The sequence below is a fragment of the Leptosomus discolor genome, chromosome 10 (genome assembly GCF_034619465.1).
Source record: "Leptosomus discolor isolate bLepDis1 chromosome 10, bLepDis1.hap2, whole genome shotgun sequence".
Taxonomy (NCBI): Eukaryota; Metazoa; Chordata; class Aves; order Leptosomiformes; family Leptosomidae; genus Leptosomus; species Leptosomus discolor.
This window is the reverse complement of record NC_141400.1, coordinates 11,898,304-11,919,983: the sequence shown is the minus strand read 5'-3', so window position 1 is coordinate 11,919,983 and position 21,680 is coordinate 11,898,304. Positions and strand designations below refer to the sequence as shown.

The 21,680-nt window shown below is 50.4% G+C and overlaps 1 protein-coding gene across 1 annotated transcript; it reads left to right on the top strand.

Moving 5' to 3' along the window:
* The first annotated feature begins 371 nt into the window (after nucleotides 1-371).
* On the top strand, nucleotides 372-17,552 carry FAF2 (Fas associated factor family member 2). Its single transcript, XM_086470941.1, has 11 exons — nucleotides 372-449; nucleotides 7,523-7,591; nucleotides 8,909-9,043; nucleotides 9,750-9,826; nucleotides 10,983-11,121; nucleotides 12,451-12,536; nucleotides 12,617-12,708; nucleotides 14,681-14,858; nucleotides 15,764-15,935; nucleotides 16,129-16,272; nucleotides 16,761-17,552. The coding sequence occupies exons 1-11, from the start codon at nucleotides 387-389 to the stop codon at nucleotides 16,941-16,943; spliced, it is 1,338 nt and encodes a 445-aa protein (XP_086327067.1). The 5' UTR covers nucleotides 372-386; the 3' UTR covers nucleotides 16,944-17,552.
* Nucleotides 17,553-21,680: the final 4,128 nt, after the last annotated feature.

The window sequence follows — 21,680 nt, the reverse complement described above, 5'->3', positions numbered from 1 at the left end:
GGCAGCCCAAACCGCTCCCGAGGGGCTCCGGCCCACGTCCCCTCCGCGGCGGGGCCAGCTCCCACAGCCAAAGGCAGCCCCCCCCCCCCCCCCCCGCCCGAAGCGTCCGCGCGACTTTCGGCACACTTCGGAACTCTCCGTGCGCCCGTCGGGAACACCCGAGAGCGGCGAGCCCCGCTACGGAGGTTCGGGCATTTCCGGACAGGTCGGGGAGCACTTCGGCTTTCTCCGGAACGCCGTCGAGCATTTCCGGCTGCGGCCGATAAACGGCCATTGGCTCCGTAACGGCGCCTCGCGCGCGCGCTCCCTGGAAGCCGGGGCGGAAGTGCAGGTGGGAGACGTCAGTTCCGGACAGTGACGGCGCGGCGGGTCAGAGGCAGCAGAAAATGGCGGCGCCTGAGGAGCGGGAGCTGACGGCGGAGCAGACCGAGAAGCTGCTGCAATTCCAGGTGCCGCGGCGCGCGGGCCGTGCCGGCCGGCGGGAGCGGAGGGGGCGGCGGCGCGCGGGCACGGACGGGCTGGGCCGGGCCTGCCCCGTCGGCGCCGGGGTCCTGCCGGCCTGCGCCGGGCCCGGGGGTGCGGGGCTCGCCAGGAGTCGGGGCAGGCCCCGCCTGCAGCGGGCCCGGCGGTGCGGGAGTGTCGGGCCGGGCCTGAGTGCGGGGCGGGAGGAGAGAGCCCCGTGGTGCCGGGCCTGGCGGGGGCAAGGGAAGCTCCTGTGTGGGGCTTGGGCTCCTCGGGCTTCGGGCGCTCCCGGGCTTGGGGCCTCGCTGGGGGGCCAGCCGGTGCTGTGCGTGCCCCGAGTGCTGCATTAGGAAGGGTGTTCTCTCATCGCTAATTGGGGAGGCAGGAAGCGACTGATGAATAAACCCCATTAACTCCGTACAGGAAAAACTCCATGGTAAGTCTTGGCTATTTTAATTAGGTAGTCTGAAAAAATCCCTTTCTTGTCGATGGTGGTGAATGGGAGAGCCTCTCCCAGTGTCTTGGGAAGATTAGCCAGTGGCTTTCTGTGGAATGTGGTTTCTCAGAAAATTGTTTCTAACCCTCAAGGTTTGGTAGTGTCTGCTGGGGGGAGACCGCTGGGGATTGTAATGATCTAATCTCGATGTCTGCTGCATAACATGGGCTGGGTCGCTTAACCTTTGGTTTGCCAAGGCCTCAGGTCTGTGAAGCAGCTGAATAATTAAAAAAAAAAAATCTGCAGATGTGGTTGATTGGGAAGAAAACAGTACTGTGGAGTTGAAATACTAAGGGTTACTCAGTGGAAAGTAACTAAACGTGCTAGCCATTTAAAATTATCTTCAGGTGTCTTGGTTTGTTTCTCAATTGTAGGGTTTCATGTGGTGTTTCTTGCATTGCAGGGTTCTCTTACAAACACAGTCTTTGTTTTCAAGAGTGTTTTGTCTGATTTTGTAGCTTCATATGAATTTATTTTAAGACTGTGCTTTGCATTTTTGGTGTAATGTAACTGTAGCATTATAGGGCTTAAAGGGACTTCAGAGGTATCTGTCACTGTCTTCCACAGCTGAGATAGGTGCAGGTGTTGCTCATTGTTCCAGACAGATACTTGCCAAGCCTTTCCCTCTGAGCCAGGGGGGTTCAACAACCTCCTGAAGTAATTAATATGTTGCAGTGCTTTTCTGTGACTGTAGCTACGAGGAAACTTTTTTTACAGATATCCCCTCTAAATCTTTGCTGCAAATTAAAGGAGGCGGAGCAATGTTAACAATTGCCTTCCTAATGCTGCCGTTTCCCTGGTGAGTATATGAGGCTTAAGCCATTGCCTTGTGCTGCACATAGGTATGTGCAAAAGCTGTCCCCCAGCTCCCATGCTCTTGCTGTGCGATATTGTAGTACTTATTAATCTGCTGAATCTGGACAGATAGGGCCAGCTGCACTCATTGGTGTCTCTGTTGCTATTTTCAAAACCCTGTGGGCAGCTGTGAAACTAAAGAATCCTGTTTCCAAATGGTACCTGGTGTTGCCATGGACAGCAGGCTGGGGGCTGGAGGGGAAGGAGTCAGGATTCATGTTTTAGTCTATCTTCCTGTTGAGCCCTGGTTTGAAGTGGAGGAAAATGCTCCTTGGACTACAAAGGGGAGAACTTTTTCACTTAGAAGGCAGCTACTGTCCAGAAGGCTTTAATACCATGATCCTCATTTCTTCTGTCCCCTGGGGTATATGGGATTAGCTTTTCACCAGGGTTGTGCTAATGACAGACTTTCACTTGTTATTCCTTCTCCTTTGGTACTTCACACCTGGCTGAAAGAGGCTCAGGTGTGCAGTCCTGCTTGTTTCTTTGGAATGAGAGAGTAAATCAATCCACCTGGAAAAGATTTTTTTTTTTTTCCTGTTTCCTTTAGCTGGACTCTGTTAAATAGCATTTGCTGTTTGGAGAGGGTGGCTAAGTCTCACTGAAAATCATTTGTACATTCCCACTGCTAAAACACTGCTACAGGTAGCTTGTAAACCATTTGGGGATTCCCGCTGTCTTTGCAGGGAACACTTCAAGGATGACTTTACACTTCAGTTGTGACGCACCATCATAAGTGATTTGTACAATATTCTGTGGTGGCAGAGCATTGTGCTTCCACAGAAGGTGGGGTGCCACTGCAATGTGGGTAAAGCGGGAGAGTGGACAAGGAAGGAAGGGAGTGGGGATAACAAAGGTGAGGTAAGCAATAGCCAAAGGCCCTCAGTAGTGTTACATTTAAATGGAGAGCCAGAAAGGAAGTGCTGAGCAAGAGCTGTAGGCTGCCATTGACCCAGCAAACAGCTGTTGTGGGTGAAGATGTTGTTGCCCCACACTGTTTATCCTACTTCTACTGGAAATTGTGCTTTCCAGGGTAGAGAGGTGAATGTCTGCTGTCCTGTTTGTGGCCCAAGCACAGTTTAAATACATGCTTTGCGTTAATGCCACTGGTGTTTGCTTGGTGTGTTTTGGTAATGCTCATAAAACCAGCTCTGCTGGCAGAATGGTGCAAGTAGCAGCTCTCTTCTACAGGCAGCGCTGGAATAGGACAGTTGTCTGCCACCCTGCTATGGCATGTTAATGGAGTGGGGAAAAAAAAAGTATCAATATGGAGACATAATTGGGATAAACTTGAAATAAAAGCAGCAAAGCACTCTTGCGTGCTTTCAGCCTCCCATTTACTGCCAAAACATTGGCTAATGTAAATGAATAAAAGCATCTAAATTTTTCATCTGTCAAGGCTTGGCTGTCTTGACATCTGTAGAGAGAAACTTGATGTGAACAGCTTAAGAAAGCTGTGGAGATAGTTCCGTTTGGGAGATGGAAGAAACAGCAGAGCAGCTTTTGTAGGATCTTGTTATTGATCTGTGCCCATTACACTTGGGCTGATGTCTAATGTTGTAATATGCTAATATAAAGTAATGGAGTGTTATTTGCAAAGGAAAAACTTAGTGCTCATGATACCATCTGACTTCAGCTGAGGAAAACAAAATGCTCAGGACTGAAAGCGTATCTAATTTAAAGAGGAAGAAACAAGAGACTCCAGTGCGTTGCATACCAATCAAAACCCTCATAAAGGCATTTGCTGTAATATGCAAAGAGAAACTCTTAGTAAAGGCTTTTTTCTGCTTGAAGTCAGATGTTCTTTACCCTTGGAAACATAATTCTCTGGAATTTGGCAGTGGGTTGGGAATTAAGAGCAGTGCCAGTTACAGTCGTGTGGATTTGCATCTCTTAGGCTGTGTTTCAACAAGCGAGTGTATCTGCAGAGGGAACGGTTTCGTAAGTCCGGTTTACAACCTTTGTCCACTCTGGGGTCTTCCTGCTTTGGAAGTGTGGAATTGCAGTTTCCACTGCTTCAGTATTGAGAAGATTTTAGCTTCCTGAGCAGTCTCAAAGGTGAGAGATGCAAACCATTATATCCAGCAGCAGCTTCAGTGTGTTTTAGGATAGCACTCTGCTTTGAGTGGTGTTTGGGAAGGCAGTGTTGAACTGCCCTGGCATTTGTGGTACTTAATGTTTTGTTTTCTAAATATTATCCACTGTCTTGAGCTTGGAGCTAATTTAATGGGATTAACTTTAACTACAGGGGGCTTTTTTATTACTTACTATGTCTGTGTAAGATATGCTCTTTGAGGCAGCTAATGAGTACGAAACTAACAGTTAGTGACTGATTTGAAGGTGCTGTTTGTTCTCTTAGCCTTAATGATACTGAGAATGAACTCGTTTGCCTGGCTTCTGAATAATGCAGCTTGCAGCTAGCCATGAGATTCACCAGAAATGCTGTAACTGGTGCAGTGGAAATGTAGTATTTTGTTTCTAATCTGTTTCTGTGACTAAGGTGAAGCAGTGGCCGTAAAAGGTGCTGAGATAACAGTTTAAATGGTCGTTGGGAGCGATAACGAACAGTATCGGTGTTTACCAGCAAGCGTTGTCTGAACTGACAGTTGAACTGTCTTCCTTCAGCTCCTTGCATTGAGGGCAAGTCGTTCCGAACCCGTACATCTTCCCGAACGTCCTGGAACACTAGTGTGTCTGTCTTACGGAGCATGGCAAAGTAACATTCAAAAAGGGGTTTGGTTTTAAAAGCTGCCTTTACACAGGCAATTTCTTTTTCCTGCAGTGTTTAATTGTGCAGCTTCATTGATCAGAAGAGCGGTGGGAACGCTAGGCGCGGTGCTGCTGGGGTGGTTTTGCCACTTCTGCTTGGTATTGAAAGCAACTGTATTAAGATGGTAAGAAAAAAAAGTAGATTCACCTTCATTGAGAAGCGCTGTTGTAGAAAATGGAGATCTGACCAACAGTTTGCCTGTTGCTGTCATGGTGGTTGGGAAGGGGTGAAGTTAGCTGGGCTGCAGTCTGTAGGCTCAGTAGATCTCAAATACTGCAGTGCTTCAGTGCTCATTAAATGCCTCTTGGTAGTTCTGCATGGCAGTTACTTGGGTGCTGCTTTCTGACCTAAAACTGCTAAAGCATTTTGCATAACTTAAAAAGGAGGGAATGCTCAGTCATGAAGTTGTTACTAGTGCTGAGTGATAATCCAGACATTGGTGTGAATGAGTTTCTGAATCTTGTAAATTTTGCAAACATCAGCAGAATTTCCAGAGTGGTAAGGAATGGTGATCAGAAGACTTTCAAGGCTTTGAAATACACACATTGTGACTCCAATGTAAGATAATTGAGTAAATTGCAGATGCCTTGCCTTTTAAGATGTCCTTCTAAAAGGACAATGAAGTGTCTTCTGTAGGAGTTTGGTGTTTAAAAGAGGGGAAAAAAAAAACCCCACAAACACAAAAACCCACAAAACCTAAATTTTACTCATTGGAGCACATCTTTAAAGAAAGATAGTGAAACTGAAACACTAAATTGTGAAGTTGAGTGATAACCAAAGGTATTCTGGTGAATTCACTGAGCTTCATTTCTTCTACAAAATTCACTTCTGTAGTGCTCCCTTGCAAGGCTTGCTGCAGACTTACTTTTTAATAAATATTTATACACCACTGGGCAGTGACTTGAAGTGCTGTTTTCTGAGCTACTGCGATCACATAATGTCAGCAACGCTTTGAACAGTCTGGTTCTGTACAGCAGAATGAAACGATTTTTTGCCCAGTAGACTGGGGGACAAGATAGGGACCTGTGGAAACTTCTTGAGAAAGAAGCCAAGAAATGCTCAAAAGTTTGAACTGAGCCCTGAGATTGAGTAGGGCACTTGTCCACAGTGTGACTCAGGTGAAAATAGCATGTGGAATGTATGGACAGGGGCAGGGAAGGGAATAGATGCACCATCCTTCTGCAGTTAAAAAGCCCCAGACAATTCAATGCATTCTGAGATGGTCGGCTTGTCAAGACTGCCTCAGGGGCTTTTAAATGAAGCAAGAAATGGAGGAGGTGAGGAGCAGCATGAAATGGGATTGCTACTAATGGATTGGATCACAAGGTGTAGTAGAAACCATGCACATCATGGGCTGCCTCCTGTGGAAAAGCCAGGCTCTGCTCTGACAGGCACAGGGAGCAAACGTTCCCTGTTCTTTGCCAGGCTCCTGCGTGGCTGAGGGTATCTCGGGCTTTGGAGAGAAGAGTGTGTGGAACCGGCAGGCAGAGGAGGGGCAAGACTCCTGTGTAGTTCACCTCTCGCAGCCTCTGTAGGTCAGCAGGCTTTGCCTGTCGCAGCGTGTAGCAGTCCAGGGGGAAAGCAGCCCTCCTCTGCGCAGTCCCTGAGCCACTGAGGGAGATGCACCCTCTGAGTGTTACACCAGCTGGCCAGGGAGGTGTCTGGAGAGAAATCCACCAGGTGAGAACACGAAGCATTAAGAATTTGTGGAGTTCTCTTGTCAAGAATGACCTTGCTGGAGAAATAGTCATATTTCACCAATCTCCTTATATTACCAGTGCATTTTTATGTTGAATTTGTTCCACTGCTTGTGACAATTGTCCTTGCTTCTGTCATCTTGTATCCAAGCTGAATAATTGTTTCTGAAGATATAACTGTTTTCTTGGCTTGCAGTAGCCCAGTTATTAAAAAAAAAAAAAAAAAAAAAAACAACAGAAAAACCTTTTTACTCATTTTAATTTTAAAATAACAGTAGTTTCCTTCAAAATTGCCAGCACTGTTAATGGTGTCACCTGTAATGAACTTTCACTGACTGAGTCAAAGGATTAAAAGGGCTGTGACAGCACATTTGTGGCTTTATGCTGTACTATGAAAGCGCGTGCTTTGGCTCCATGGTGGTAGGTGCAGCACACAGCCCCGAAATGTCTGTTCACACACCTTACAGTGAGTGGTGTGGGGAGAGATGTGTTTCTGTGGCACAGTGACAGGGGTGTTCACTTCAGCAAAGATTTGTGTCCATTCAGGAGGTGCTGATGTGGCTTCCTGTAATGACAAATATTGTTTGATCTCTTGTGCAGAAGTTCTGATTGGCACGGGGTTGAAATACACCTCCCCAAACATTGATGTGACAGCCCAATGGCTTTGAGGTCTGCTGGTGTGTTTGGACTATGTTTTCTGGTTTGGGTCCTGTCTGTTGAACTGGATTCTTTTTTTTTAACTAGAGAATCCCCCCAGTGCTGGAAAACACCACCTTCGTCAGTGCCTGGCTCATTTTGGTTTTAGCCTCTGTTTATGCTTGCAGTGAGTGAAGTAATGGTCATCTTGGGTTTTCAAAGATGCTTTGCCTTAAGTTGGTGCTTTGAGGTGATGTTTGAAGGCATTGGCCTAGCATACCCTTCCAGAGTGAAACCTGGGGGCAATACTATGTTAGACTCTTGACTGGGCTGAGTGCAGTTGTAGTAACAGACCTTGGGCATTGCTGAGAATTGGCTGATGCTGGAAGAGTGCAAAGGCCTGTTTGAGGCCTCCTGTGTGATTACAGATATGGGTTGGCTCAGATTGCTCTGCTCTTACACTGAGAGCAGAGCACTTCTTTTAAAAAAGAAGAAGTATTGTGATAATGAGTTGCAGTAACTCCTGTCTGTGCTCATGTGTTGCAAAGAACAGTAAAAATGCAGTACTTGCCTGGCACTCATCTGCTTTTTTTTCTCCTTCTTTAGGACTTGACTGGCATAGAGTCTATGGACCAGTGTCGTCACACACTGGAGCAACACAACTGGAACATAGAGGTACCACTGCAAATAAGATTTGTAGCAGTTTCCAAGTACCTGGATTAAATGGAGTACTCTGTGGGGAGGGGGTCCCTACCAGTAAAATTTAATCTGTCAAACCCTGAGTTGACCCTAGTAGCTCTTCATAACAGTATCTTGATACACCTGGAGAGCTGGTTTCAGAAACACACAGCAGAGTTGTTAGTGCTGTGAACAATCACTTGACTGGCAAGAGAAGCTGGTGGCTCCTGGCTTAGACAGGTGTATGCTTTGCTGGGTAAAAAACTGGCTGGATGGCCAAGCCCAGAGTTGTGGTGAAAGGAGTTCAGTCCAGCCGGTGGTCAGTTACAAGTGGTGTCCCCCAAGGCTCAGTACTGGGCCCAGTCTTGTTCAATGTCTTTATCAATGTTCTGAATGAGGGCATCAAGTGCTCCCTCAGTCAGTTTGCAGGTGACACCAAGTTGGGTGGGAGTGTTGATCTGCTCGAGGGCAGGAAGGCTCTGCAGAGGGACCTGGACAGGCTGGATTGATGGGCCAAGGTCGGTTCTATGAAGTTCAACAAGGCCGAGTGCCAGGTCAGGAGTAGGGGAGTGATTGTGCCTCTGTACCCAGCACTGGTGAGCCCCCACCTCGAATGCTGGTGCAGTTTTGGGCCCCTCGCTACAAGAAGGACATTGAATTGCTGGAGCATGTCCAGAGAAGGGCAGTGAAGCTGGTGAGGGGTCTGGAAAACAGGTCTGGTGAGGAGCGGGTGAGGGAACTGGGGTTGTTTAGTCTGGAGAAGAGGAGGCTGTGGGGAGACCTTATCGCTCTGTAACTACATGAAAGGAGGCTGTAGTGAGCAAGGCACGTGTTGGTCTCTTCTTCCAAGTAACTAGCGATAGGACAAGAGGAAATGGCCTCAGTGTGCCAGGGAAAGTTTAGACTGGATATTAGGAAAAATTTCTTTACTGAGAGAGTGGTCAAACATTAGAACAGGCTGCCCAGGGAGATAGCAGAGTCACCATGCCTGGAGGTGTTCAGAACATTTGTGGATGTGGCACTTTGTGACGTGGGTGCGGTGGTGGTGGGTTGATAGTTGGACTCAATGATCGTAGAGGTCTTTTCCAGCCTTGATGACTCTATGATTCCTGTAGTGCATGTGTGCAGGCTGCCATGGAGAAGGCTTTCCACACAGAAGAGAGTATTGGTGGTTATGGTTTGTAGTGACTTGTGCTCACCCAGTACTCTGGGGCTGTAGACAAATACCTACTGTTAGTGTCCAAAGTGTAAAAAAGATATTTTCTGCCATTCTTAAAATTCTGAAACCTCCCTTTGCTCTTTCTTGTGTCAAAGGCAGCTGTACAGGACCGACTGAATGAGCAAGAGGGTGTCCCAAGTGTCTTTAATCCTCCCCCATCGCGGCCGTTGCAGGTCAATACAGCCGACCACAGGATCTACAGCTATGTTGTCTCAAGGCCACAGCCAAGGGCAAGTTATCTTACAATGGATTTTCTCCTGCTTCTTGGGTGACTATTTGTGAACAACAACTTGCAAGCAGGGAAAGGAATTGTTTTCTTTGTGTGCTGTTATCTGCTTTCTAAATATTTTATCTTCTGAAAACAAAATGTAGAGCTGTTCATTCAACCTCTGTTATTACTGCTGTTGGTATTTTCTCCATGGTGTGATTCACAGTATGAGGCAACCTTCTTTGTGTCATAGAATGTCTTGCTGTGGCGTAGTAAAGCTGTTTGATCAGTTTAGTTGGAACAAAGGACTGTCCCCTCCTTATGGCAAAGTGATATTTTGCTTTTTAGAGCCCCCTGAAAAATGTATATTAACTTGAGTACAGTATCAATTACTTGCATTAATGGTTCACAAACAAATTTGCTCCTGTAAGACTCCATGCTGGTAAGCCCTTTGTACAGTGAAGAAAATTAGCATAGAGCAAAAGCGCTGCTGCTTGAATAGTCAGTGACGCTGGTTTTCAGACGTGTCACGTTGAATTCTGAATGAACCATGTTTGTCACTTAAACTTAATTTGATGTGTCAAAAGCCATGCTGAGCTTTTTTTGCAGCGGTTAGAGCACTGATACTCCCATGCTTGCCTGTGTGCTGCTTGATGCTGGTGGACACTTGCTTTAGCAGGCCTGTTCCTGGGGTGGAGACTGTTGTAATTCTTTCTCTGTAATTGCAGGGCCTGTTAGGATGGGGTTACTACTTCATAATGCTTCCATTCCGATTTACCTATTACACATTACTTGATATATTTAGGTAAGTACTTTTTTGTGCTGACTCATGCGTTGACTTCATCAAGGCACGCTCTAGCTTAAATTTGGCTGTGCCTCTGTCACTTGGATCTTTAAGTCTAATGGCAGATTTCCCATTTATTTGCTCAGCTGGCTTTATCTGTAGCCTTGTAAAATTCCTATACTCTTTAGTAAGAAATGAATCTTATTGCAGAGAGAAAGAGCATCTTGCAGCTCTGCAAATGAAATATTTAATTAGAGTTCTAACTCCACGCGGCTTTACAGTTTGAGTGTCATGTGAAGGGGATGTGAAACAGTGTCAGACTGCCTAGCATTTTTGGACAAACAGCTTGGTCAGAATCATGTCCCATCGGGCTGGGCTGCAGGTTAACCTGCCCTAATCCCTGTATGTTACTTGGCAAAACCCAGACTGTAAACACCTCTGTTTTCCCCTTTGGGGTCTATTGCCTCTTCTCCCTTTACTGCCCCGAAGGGCTAGTCCATCTTGCCTCCTTACAGCATCGATAGAGAGAAAAGGGAATGTTGCAAGGTGGTAAATATCCAGCAGTCCTGCCATCTGTATTGCTTTGGCAGTTTCCCCTGTTGTATTAATTTTTTTCCCTTAAAGACGTTTTGGAAGTTCACTGTAACTCCTGCACATCAGTAGAACTAAACAACATTGGTATCTGCCTTGCAGTTAAGCTTTTTCAGCCTCAGAGGAATGACTGTTTCTTCTGTCTTCATTGGACATCCAGTGTAATGTTCTCTTTCTGCAGCTCTCTGCACTTCAGAATTGTTACTCTTGGAATAGCAGAAATGCATTTTTCAAAGTTATCTGGGCAAAACTGTGTGGCTTTATGAGCCTGTCTTTGACTAAATTCCTCAAACCTCATACTGTTGGTGTGGTTTATGCCTGATGCTTCAGAGGAAATCGAAACTGTTAATCACACAGCATTCAGATACTTGTTGATGGCTGGCATGAGGTAATAGCTGATGGGGGGTTTCTGTAGCAATGGTATCACTTTGGAGCAGGTGGCAGTTAGGTTGTGATTATAAATGTTGAAGGCTCTCAGCTGTGACTTTTTTCCTCCTTATAAATACCAGTGACTGTCTGGAAAAGAAAACCTGTTCTTCAGAAAGTCAGTAAGCTGAATTTCCAGTGTCCTTTGCTTCCTTCCTAGGTTTGCTCTGCGTTTTATACGCCCCGATCCTCGTAGTCGGGTCACTGACCCAGTGGGTGACATTATTTCATTTATTCATATGTTTGAGGAAAAATATGGGAGGATACACCCTGTCTTCTACCAGGGAACTTACAGTCAGGTCAGTGTCACATGTTGCTGCATAGATCCTGGGGAGATGGAGAGTGGGGATTTTGCTAGATGGTATCAGGGCCTACATGGCAATATCACTTTTCATCTAAAAGCCCAGCATTTGTCTCCAAACTCTCTAACAGGTTAATGGAGAGCTAGTGAACAAGTGGATTGGAAAACCAGTGTCTGCCAGGCTTGATGATATGCCAAGCCTGCAAAGTTGGAAAGCAAAGCTGCTCTGACTGTTCCTCGACCGTCTGTATGGCTCTGTAGCCAACAGCTATTCTTTGTAATCCTGCCTTTGTTTTTATAAAACTGATGTGGGATGCCAAAGTCTGTCCTTCTGTTCACCAAATTGGGATTGACTGCCTGGGCTTGTGTTACCATGCAACTGCAGAACTTGGTGTGGGACCTCAAAACTGAGAGGGACCCCCTGAGGAAATTACAGGAGGTGAGAGTTCTGTATGTTAGATCTGGGCTGATGGCCCTCTCTCTAAAAGAGGGGCGTCCCAACAGGTACTGCCTCTTCTGTAGCTTCTCTCAGCCTAGCCAAGGGAAGGGCCTCCTGCAGTGCATCCCAGCAGACAGTTGGATCAGCACTGCTTCCCGAGTGCCAGAGAAGAATGTGGAGTCTGTGTCTGCTCCACACTGCACGGCAATGGAGCTCGCCGCCTCCGCAGCTCATCTAGGCCCCTCTGTCTTGCCTGGAATCCGAACTGAAATAACCACGGGATGGTTAGGCTACCAAAACTCAGTGCCAGTAAAACAGGGGGCCTATTGTGCACTTATCCTGCGGTCTTGTTAAGAAATGCTCTTGGGTGGGTGGAATCCAGAGATTGTAGATGCAAGAAGATTACTTTTTTTTGGTTTCTTTTTGTTGGGGCCTGCAGCAGTATTGAGTTGTTTTTTTTTTTTTTTAGTAGTGTTTTCATTTGATGTGGTCTGAAGGTTGTGTCCTGTACAGGCTAGAGTGGCAAGCTCAGCCTTGGCTGCTGAGCCTGAGGGATGCAGGAGGGCTCTCTGCTGCCAGCTGAGCCTGGCGGGGCTGTCAGGGGTGTCAATCCATGCAGTTGTCTACCTGGCTTTGCTCCAAGTTCAGGGTTCTCTAAAGCCACATCCTGAGAGGAGTGTGAAAGAACATCATTGTAGCCCCCTTAAATGAGGGTTTAGTCAGAAGGTCTGACAGGTTCATCCTCCACTGCTGCTTCATTAAAACCTTGCTAGTGGCAGAATAATGGCCCGGGAAAATGTTGCTGAGCTGTGTCACCCAACTCTGTGGGTGCTGCTTTCCCCTTGCCTGGAGACCCTGTAACTTTACCTCCTCTGCTCTTATGCCAAGGCACTGAATGATGCCAAGCGGGAGCTGCGCTTCCTGTTGGTTTATCTTCATGGAGATGACCACCAAGACACAGATGAATTCTGCCGGTAGGTAGGAGAGTTTTCCAAATAGTTATCTTTGCACTTGAAATGCAGCTTCATTCACACGATCTCTTCTCATCCCCTAGCAACACACTGTGCGTACCTGAGGTGATCACCCTCATAAACACTAGAATGCTCTTCTGGGCTTGCTCAACCAATAAACCAGAGGGATACAGAGGTGAGTGTGTTCCTCATGCGCTTTGCCTCTCCCCTCCCGTCTCTGGAACAAGCCAAAATGCTCTTTTAAATTTACATGTTCAAAACATGCTTGGTTTTTGTGCAAGCAGATAAGATTTCAGGATTGCATGGGGAAAGACATGCTGGTTTCCATGTGATATCTCAGAGGGCCTGTTTGGATGCCAGGGTGTTGTGGTTTAACCCCAGCCAGCAACTAAACACCACACAGCTGCTCGCTCACTCCTCTCTGCTCCCCATGGGATGGGGGGGGAGAGCTGGGGGGAATAAAACTCATGGGTTGCGATAACAGTTTAATAACTAAACTAAAACGTAATAATAAAATATAACAATAATTGCAATGAAAAGGAATATAACAAAGAGTGGGAAATAAAGCCCAGGAAAAAACAAGTGGTGCACAATGCAGGTGCTTGCCACCCATTGACTGGTGCCTGAACAGCGATCTGCCCCTCCTGGCCAGCTCCCTCCCATTTATATACTGAGCGTGATGTTCTGTGGTGTGGAATATCCCTCTGGCTAGTTCGGGTCAGCTGTGCTGGCCGTGCTCCCTCCCAGCTTCTTGTGCACCTGCTTGCTGGCAGAGCATGGGAAACTGAAAAATCCTTAACTTAGGATAAGCACTACTTAGCAACAACTAAAACATCACTGTTATCAGCATTATTCTCACACTAAATCCAAAACATAACACTACCAGCTAATAGGAAGAAAATTAACTCTACCCCTGACGGAGCCAGGACACAGGGAAATACCTTCTGCTCTTAACTCCACTGTTCCTTATGTTTCTGGGTTGCATGCTTTTTGCTGTGGGTATTCAAGCTGCTTTCAGTGCCTCGTTAGTGGGAGTTGGTGGGTGTGTGCTGAGGATGAACTGAGTGCAGAAACCAGTATCTTAACTAGCTGTGCCCCAACAGTGGTTCGTAATACGCCTGAGGCCAGGAATGATTTGTTAGGTGCATTCTTTCCCTTTCTGAGATGGTCATCTTTACTCCACACTCGGTCTCTCTGTCTCCTCAAAAGTCCATAGTGAGGTCCTTCTAAGTACTGTCTTTCCAGAGCTGTTGATACCTGGTCTGCCAGCATTTTGCTGCAGATCAAGCCTTTTCCCAAAGTTCTGTTTATGCTTCCTGTGTCGCTTCTGACCCTTCCTGTTTCATGACAGGAGAGACCAGGAGTTCTGGGTCATTTTTGGCTTCATAGTTCAGCTGCCAGCTATCCACACCTTGAAAAGAACGGCTTTCTAAGGAGACAGTCTTTTACTTACTGCAACTTCATTGCTGCAATGCTTTGGAGTCACAGCCTGGAAAGCAGAGCTGGAAGGGATCGTGGCTTTTCATTTAATCTGTGGGGTGCTCTAATTTAGTTTGGAGGGCTCCATTGGTAATGATGGCTCCAAGCTGTGTGGTGTGCCCTGCCTGTTTTGGGAGGAGGTTGGTCAGCAGCTGTAAGTGAACAGTGACTTAAAAGCCCCTGATCTGCTCCATTCTTTACCTCAGGCAGAAACAGCGTAATTTTGTTTGGAGATTTCCAGGATGAACACTGCCGTCTTCCCCATGACAGTATCTTCCAGAGTCCAGCCGTCCTTAATCATCTTAACAAGTGTTTCCCTGTGCTTAACCTGTGTCTTTTCCTGCAGTTTATGCCCAAGGCTTTTTTTCCCATTCTGAATGGATGTTCAGAGCATTTTACTTCCTGCTTGAATTAAAGAACCCTTTTGTTGGTTACTTGAAAACTTATTTTCCCCCCTCAGTCCCTATACTCCAAGCCACTTCCTCCCTTTGATAATTTATAGGGTTTAGTTTGACAAAATGGAGCCTGAGGCCTTTTCTGCCTTGGAAGAGAGAGTGGTTGTGGAAGCTCCTTTCCTAGGCCCTTGGTGATGGAAAGCAGTTGTACTGTACCCCTTGCTGAGCCTTCTGGATGGGGCAGTTACGGTGATGTTTGTGCCTGTTTCCCAGTCTCCCAGGCTCTGCGGGAGAACACGTACCCATTCCTGGCTGTGATTATGCTGAAGGATCGCAGAATGACGGTAGTTGGGCGGCTAGAAGGCCTCATCCAGGCTGATGACCTCATTAATCAACTGATGTTCATCATGGATGCCAACCAGACATACCTGGTGTCCGAACGCCTGGAAAGGTATGAGCTCCAGTGTTGCAGACCTTGTGGAGGTGGGCTCTGCCCCCTGCCTCCCTCCAGACACCGTATGCTGGCATCTCCTGTTCTGTAACACAGCCCATGGGCTCTCCTCCACTGGGATCATTGGTCCATAAATTCAGGCCACCCTATAACCAGGGAGCTGGATGTTGTCTGAACAGGCCCGTTACAGAAAGGTGGCTGTGAGTGCTGGCTCTGTTTCCCACAGCTGGAGAACACCCTTAGCGTGCTGGAGCTGAGCCGGCTGGTGAGCGAGTGCTGCTGGCTGTCCGGAGTTCTGACGGTTTCTGGCAGTGCTGCAGGAGCTCCAGTCCCTGATAGCTCTGTAGGGACTCATAGGCTGTGTCCAAAGTAGGATGCCACCCTCTGGTCTTCTGTCTGCCCCTCCTCTGCCCCACAGTTTCTGTGGGGGATGCAGTAACATGCTTTGATGCCTCTGGTTTCTGAAATGTGCAAGGAATTACCTGAAGGAGATAAAACCATGAAGAGTTTCACATATGAGGCAGAAATCGTGTTTGGATGCCAGGGTGTTGTGGTTTAACCCCAGCCAGCAACTAAACACCACGCAGCTGCTCGCTCACTCCTCTCTGCTCCCCATGGGATGGGGGGGGGAGCTGGGGGGGCTGTCTGTCCACTCTGTTGAGCTGCAGTGGGTGAGAAATCTTTTGTGTTCAGTTAATTTCCACTCAACCTAGGGAAGCGGTTTGGGTGCTAGGGACTGTGAAGGCTCTGCTTGCCTTTTAGGAAACTGGGGTACTCTGCATGAGGCGTTACCCGGTGTGTGTGCTCCTACGAGGCTGTAGCTGCACCCTCAGGTCTGCCATTGGCCTGCCATGCCTTTGCTTTCGGGCCTGCTAGCCCTGACCGCTCCCTGCTCACCTTTGCAGGGAAGAGAGGAACCAAACCCAAGTTCTGAGGCAGCAGCAGGACGAGGCATACCTGGCATCCTTGCGTGCGGACCAGGAAAAGGAGCGCAAGAAGAAGGAGGAACGGGAGAGGAAGAAGAAGAAGGAGGAGGAAGTGCAGCAGCAAAAGCTAGCAGAGGAGAGGCGGCGACAGGTGAGAGCAAAGTGGCTGCTGGAGAGGCTGCTGTGCCCGTGGGAGCAGTGCCTGCAGCAGGGCTTGCGTGTCGGGTCGGAGCTGCTTGTCTCGCTTGGCGCTCGAGTCTCCTCAGAGCCTCATGGGCGAAGGGACAAGCCTGACGGTCAGGTCGGTGCCTGCCCATGGCTCCTGCTTCCTCCTTGCTTTGCAGACGCTGCAGGAGGAGAAGGAGCGCAAGTCCGAATGCCTTCCTCCTGAGCCCCATCCCGATGACCCAGAGAGCGTTAAGATCATTTTCAAGCTGCCTAACGATTCCAGAGTGGAGCGGCGATTCCACTTCACGCAGTCATTGACGGTGAGCTTGGGGCAGAGCTGGTGGGCTTCCCAGAGTGAAGGAGGGTCAAGACATTCTCCAGGTGCCTCAGTGAAGCTTTGGTTCCACTGGACTTTCCCAAAGGGTGACCTTTGCAGAGAGCCTTAGCAGGCAGAGTTGTTCCTGGGTAAGGAGGGTGTTGTGGGGCCTGGTCCCACCAGCTTAGAAGAGAGAGAATAGAGGGGGGAAAAAGGGAAGAAACTTTTTTTTTTTTTCTTCTCCTGAAAAGCTCAGCTTTTCAGCCTATAAAATAATGGTGTAGGAACAGCCAGAAGCAGGGTCTGGGCTCCCCAGGTACTCTGTGACAAGTTCTGTTTCATGCATACTAAGAAAATGGCTGTCTTGGGTTTACAATGCAGTGATGGTGCAAATTTGGTAACCTGCCCCCTTCCCTTGTGAGATGCCATGGGTGCAGTCTGGCTGTGTCATTGCTCCCCCAGCTGGCAGTTATTTCCCTGCTTCTTTCCCAGGTGATCCATGACTTCTTGTTCTCCTTGAAAGAAAGCCCTGAAAAGTTCCAGATTGAGGCCAACTTCCCTCGCCGTGTCCTGCCCTGCCTCCCTACAGAGGAGTGGCCCAACCCACCCACACTGCAGGAGGCCGGACTCAGCCACACGGAAGTCCTCTTTGTGCAGGACCTCACGGACGATTGACACTTTTCCAGAAGACGCAAAATGGAAAGAGAAATTCATATTATTATTATAATACAATATTTTTTTTAAAAGACTGCATACAAACGAGGGATCAGAGACCACGTCGCCTGTGCCAGCTGTGCTGCGTGTGTGCACTGGCGAGAGGAAGCGTGTGCACGTCCTCACACAGCCGTGTTACACAGCCATCCCCTACACTTGGAGGGCAGAGAGGGAGGGGAGCTGGTGTTGCCCCTCCGCCCTCCCTGGGGAAGAACAGGAATGGCAGCTCTCGGTAATTACAGCTTTTATTGACGACAATAACAATAAAACCCCAACAACCTGACATCTCGTGAAGATTTGATACTCTGCTGCTCCTGACAGACAGAAGACCGGGCGCCTTGAATGTGCTGGGAGTGGGGTGGGTGGGGAAGGGCTGGACAGATTCTCTTCAGCTTCCCTTTGTGTATAAATATCTTTCTTTTAATATTTCTCTTGCTTTGTAATGACCAAAGGAGAATGGGGTTGACTCTAGTATTAACTTTTTGATAAAGAGCTGGTTCGATTCTTACCCGTGTGGGGTCTTGCCCAGGGTTCTTAGCCTGCGTAGTGTAATAAACTCTGCCTCTAGCATGTCTGTGCCGGTGCTTTCTGCCTGTGCCCCCTGCCACAACCGAGCACGGGGGAGGGGATGCTGTGGCTCTACCCTAAGTTACGCTTAACTTCTGGCCTTGAATGGGTGATTTTGTGCCAGCGGAGCTGCTGGTGTAAGACAAAGGAGTGTGCGTGCCATGGGGGAGGGCAGGGCGGGGGCTGCTGCTGTGCTGCCTGCCTGGACCGTGAACTCCGGGGTAGGAGGGAGATGGCCCACCTCAAGTTAGAGGTGATAAAAAAGACATGTGAGGTGCAGTGAGGAGAAGGGTGGGTGGAAGCCTCTGTTCCCCCCACCCCCCTGAGAGGCTTGGTCATGGCTGTGGAGCAGTGCTATGGGCTCCTGCCAAAAGGGAGAGGGGTAGGAGCCTGTTCCTTCCCTCCTGCACCTGCAGTTGCCTCTTGGGGACAGGTGCCTGTGCTCACCTGCCTGCACAGAGGGGGGCAGGGATGTCTCCACCCCCACCATTGCTGAAGCGTACAAGCTACACTCAACCAGCCTCCTTTCCTGGTGGCTCCAGGGCCTGGCATGGCTTTTTCAAAGAGGGAGAAGAGAATCCTTGGTTTACCTCCCGAAGAGCTGTTCCCTTTGGCCATGGAGCCTGCTGGAGCAGCATGGTTTGGGGGGCAGCAGCCTTGCTGTTAGCCTTGGGGAGCCACAGCTTCTGCTTCTGTCCCACGGAGGGTGGATGTGTCTGTTCTGTTCAGCTTGAAGCGCCCACCCTGGGGCTGTTGAGGTCCTCGGGGGCCAGCATGGTTTCCCACCCCGCCAGGGGAGCGCAGGGACCGCCTCTTCCATGGCTGGTCATGAGTATGCTGGAGCCTTGGGCTGGCCGAGAGGTGGCATCTGCCCCCCTGCTGTCACTGGAGCCACCCAGGAAGATGCGCTGTCCCAGGACAGCAACCGCTTTCCACCTCAGTGCAAGCTGTGAAGGATCTCCAGGTGGGCACGAGGGGGTCCATGGTGCTGCTGGATCACAGACCCCTCTGGGGCAGAGGACCTAGCTAGCTTTTGCTTCCACCCTCCCTCCACTGCCTGGGGACCCCCCCATCCCCAACCGGAGCGTTAGCCCGGCCTCAGTCCCCCAGGGGACCCAGCAGGGCCACGTGTGGCCACCCCAGCCCCCCTCGAGCCCAGCCCCTGCCTGCCCATGCCAAGACAAGAGCCGGGGCACGGCCTGTTGGTATACATCATACATTTATTAGTGAATATCCCTCTCAAAATCAGCCACAACATTAAAAAAAATAATGATTGCACTACTTGGTCAAGCAGAACTAGCAACTTTCATTTTAAAAAAAGTACAAATCTGTTAAAAATTTCAATCAGTATAATACACATATATATAATACAACATACTAGTTATGTTAAATGCTACAAAACCAATATGATTCCAATGGAATGGAAAAAAAACAAACACTTTTAGAGCTTTAAGAACCTTTTTTTTTCTATATATTAGCCTTTTTTCAAATACATACATGGGAAAAATGAGGTAACTGTAAAATGTGCAAGTAACAGAGCAAAAAAAATTATATATATATATTTATATATATATATATATATATAAAAACTTTCTAACACAGAACACACGTCCTAGCACCTTCCGGGGAGCCGCGGGGGCCGCGGGGGTCCCACCGGAGGGCCCGGGGACTGGTATAATAGAACAGTAAACAGTCCACTATCCCACCACAGGAAATCATTGGTAAACAGTGGTATCTACAGCGCAGTCAGCAATCACAAACACCCTAAATAATTGTTTTTTAGTTATTTTTTTTTTGTAATTTTTTTTTTTTGTAATTTTTTTTTTTAAATGATACTTTTAGCTGCTCATTGGAATAAATTCTGCAGCACACGAGCTGTGAGCTTTCGAGTTGCCGTCAAAGGACCGTAAGGCTTTCCTGGCTCCCTGGGCACCGTGAGGGTGGGAGGGGAGGGGGGGGGGGGGGGGCGTCTCCGGGGGCGCGAGGCCGCCGCGCGGCACGGGGACTCCTTTGGTTATCTGTCACTGAGCGAGGGGCGGGGAGGGGGCCGGGGTCCTGCCCAAGGGGCACCGAGCCCAGCGGTGCCAGCGCCCGCGCTGCGGCGGAGCTGGTGGCGCCGGGACGGGGCCCTGGGCCTCGACGCTTCGCACGGAGGGCGGCCGCCAGGGAGGCCGGGAAAGGGCGGCAAGGGGGAGCCAGCCAATAGCAGCACGCCGCTCGCTGCCCCCCCGCGCCTGATTGGCTGGGCAGAGACGTGGGCCGGCCCACCGGCGTGCTGGGAGAGGCCTGCCTGCCGGGTTGGCGGAGGCGGTGCACGACCCTCTGCCAATCAGGAGCGGGCCTACCTCAGCAGCCTGGTGATTGGCACCGCCCCTCCGGACCTATAACGTGGCAGCGTGGGGAGCATCGCCCGCCCACCCACCTGCCAGGCGCGGTCCCTCGCCTCGCACCCAGCCCCAGCATGGTGGCCAGGGCCACCGCCAGGGACCAGGGCCACTGCCGGGGGCCAGCCCCGCCGCCTGCCCCCCGCCCCGCGGGGAGCGGCCCCCCCCTTCCCCACCCCCCACCCCCTGACCCCGTCCCCTTGCACACGCCGCCGCCGCGGGCGCCCCCCAATGCCGCCGCCTCCTGCTCGGAGGGGCGCAGACCCCCGCGGGGACGGCCCTGAAAGTCTCACGGTCCTGCTGTGGCGTTGCGGACATGTGCAGTACAGTGCATGGCAGTATCAGCTGAGCACAAAAACCCCTCTCCCCACCCCCCCTCACCCCACAGCCGGCTAGACGTAGCCAAGACCACGTTCCAAGCTGGTCAGACATGCATGCATATTTGTGAACATTTACATAGGGCTGGCGTCCGCTCGGAGGCTCCCAGGCGTCAGCAACACGCGCCGCGAGGGGAGGGTGGTCGCCTCGCCACCACGTCCCCCGCCGCCACCGCCTCCCGTCACCCTCCTCGCTAATTAATCATGCAAAACAACGGCCACGCGGGATTGCTGGAGCTGGGCGGCAGCGTGGCGATGGCTCCTCTCCCGGCCCTACGCCGACGGGGTGCCTGCCCGCCTGGCCCCACGTGGGCCACGGGGGGGATACAGCAGCAGGGGGATGCTCACAGCTCCCCCCCGCACCAGCCGGGGCAGGGCCAGGGGTAGCACTGAAAATACACCACGAGGTTATGGATAAAAACCCCCCGCTCCAGGGGCCGGGGGGCACCCACCACAGCCCGGCCAGCCCCCTGCTGCCCACCGGCCGGGGGCACTGTGCCCCACCGTCCAGCCAGCAGGACGGGGGCACGAGGCTATTTTGATTTATGACGGCGGGACAGAGAAACAACAGAGGGAGCCGGATGGCACACCAGGGACACCGCACGCCCGTGGCCGCAGGGACGGGGCTGGGGTCCCTCCCAGGTCTGGCTGCCTCGCGAGACGCCACACGGCCCAACCCCGGGAGCTGCGCCAGCTGGGCACGGGGGAATGAACAGGGAGAGGGGCCGGGGCTGCACCAGCACCATCCTCCCATTGCGGAAAGACCCCCAAGCAGCCATAACCCTCCCCAGGGCAGCCGAGGCGGGAGAGCAGCCGCGCTGGTCTGCGTGCAGGAGCGGGGCCGGACGGAGGCATTCCTGCCCTGGCCATGCCATGGGGTTGCTGGTGTCCCACCTTGGCCGCGCTCTACCGGCCACCTCCTTTGGCTGCCCCCAGGGCCGGCCCGGCCCGCCGGCTCGGGGTGCCGCCGGCACCAAACCCGCGGCACTCCATCCTCTCTCCTTCCTGCGTCCTCTGCGAGCAACGCCGAGGAGAGGAGCTGCCTGCGCACCACCGGGTCAAACGGCCACGGAACCAAAAACATGAGGAAAAGGAAAGGAAACGGGAAAAAATATACCCTACCATGGGAAAAAAAAAAAAAAAAGTGACAAAGGGAAAAATCACTAATTCCCTAGTGGAGTACAAAGACCTGGAAAGTGATGGGGCAACAACAGCGTCTTTGGAGCGCAGAGGGCATGGCCACGCGCCTCCCGCCTCCAGCACAACACGATTCGGGGCCCCAGGAGCGCAGCGGGCAGGCGTCCGGCCGAGTCCGTGCCCCGGCGGGGAGGAGGAGGGCTGGCCGGGAGCCCGGACTGCTCAATGCTCAC

What these genes read in the sequence shown, in the direction of transcription:
- FAF2 (XM_086470941.1), top strand. Translation starts at nt 387, where the DNA reads ATGGCGGCGCCTGAGGAGCGGGAGCTGACGGCGGAGCAGACCGAGAAG. An exon ending in ACCAGGGAACTTACAGTCAG is followed by an intron (nt 11,122 to 12,450) that starts GTCAGTGTCACA and finishes TCTTATGCCAAG; the next exon opens with GCACTGAATGATGCCAAGCG. An exon ending in GACACAGATGAATTCTGCCG is followed by an intron (nt 12,537 to 12,616) that starts GTAGGTAGGAGA and finishes CTCATCCCCTAG; the next exon opens with CAACACACTGTGCGTACCTG.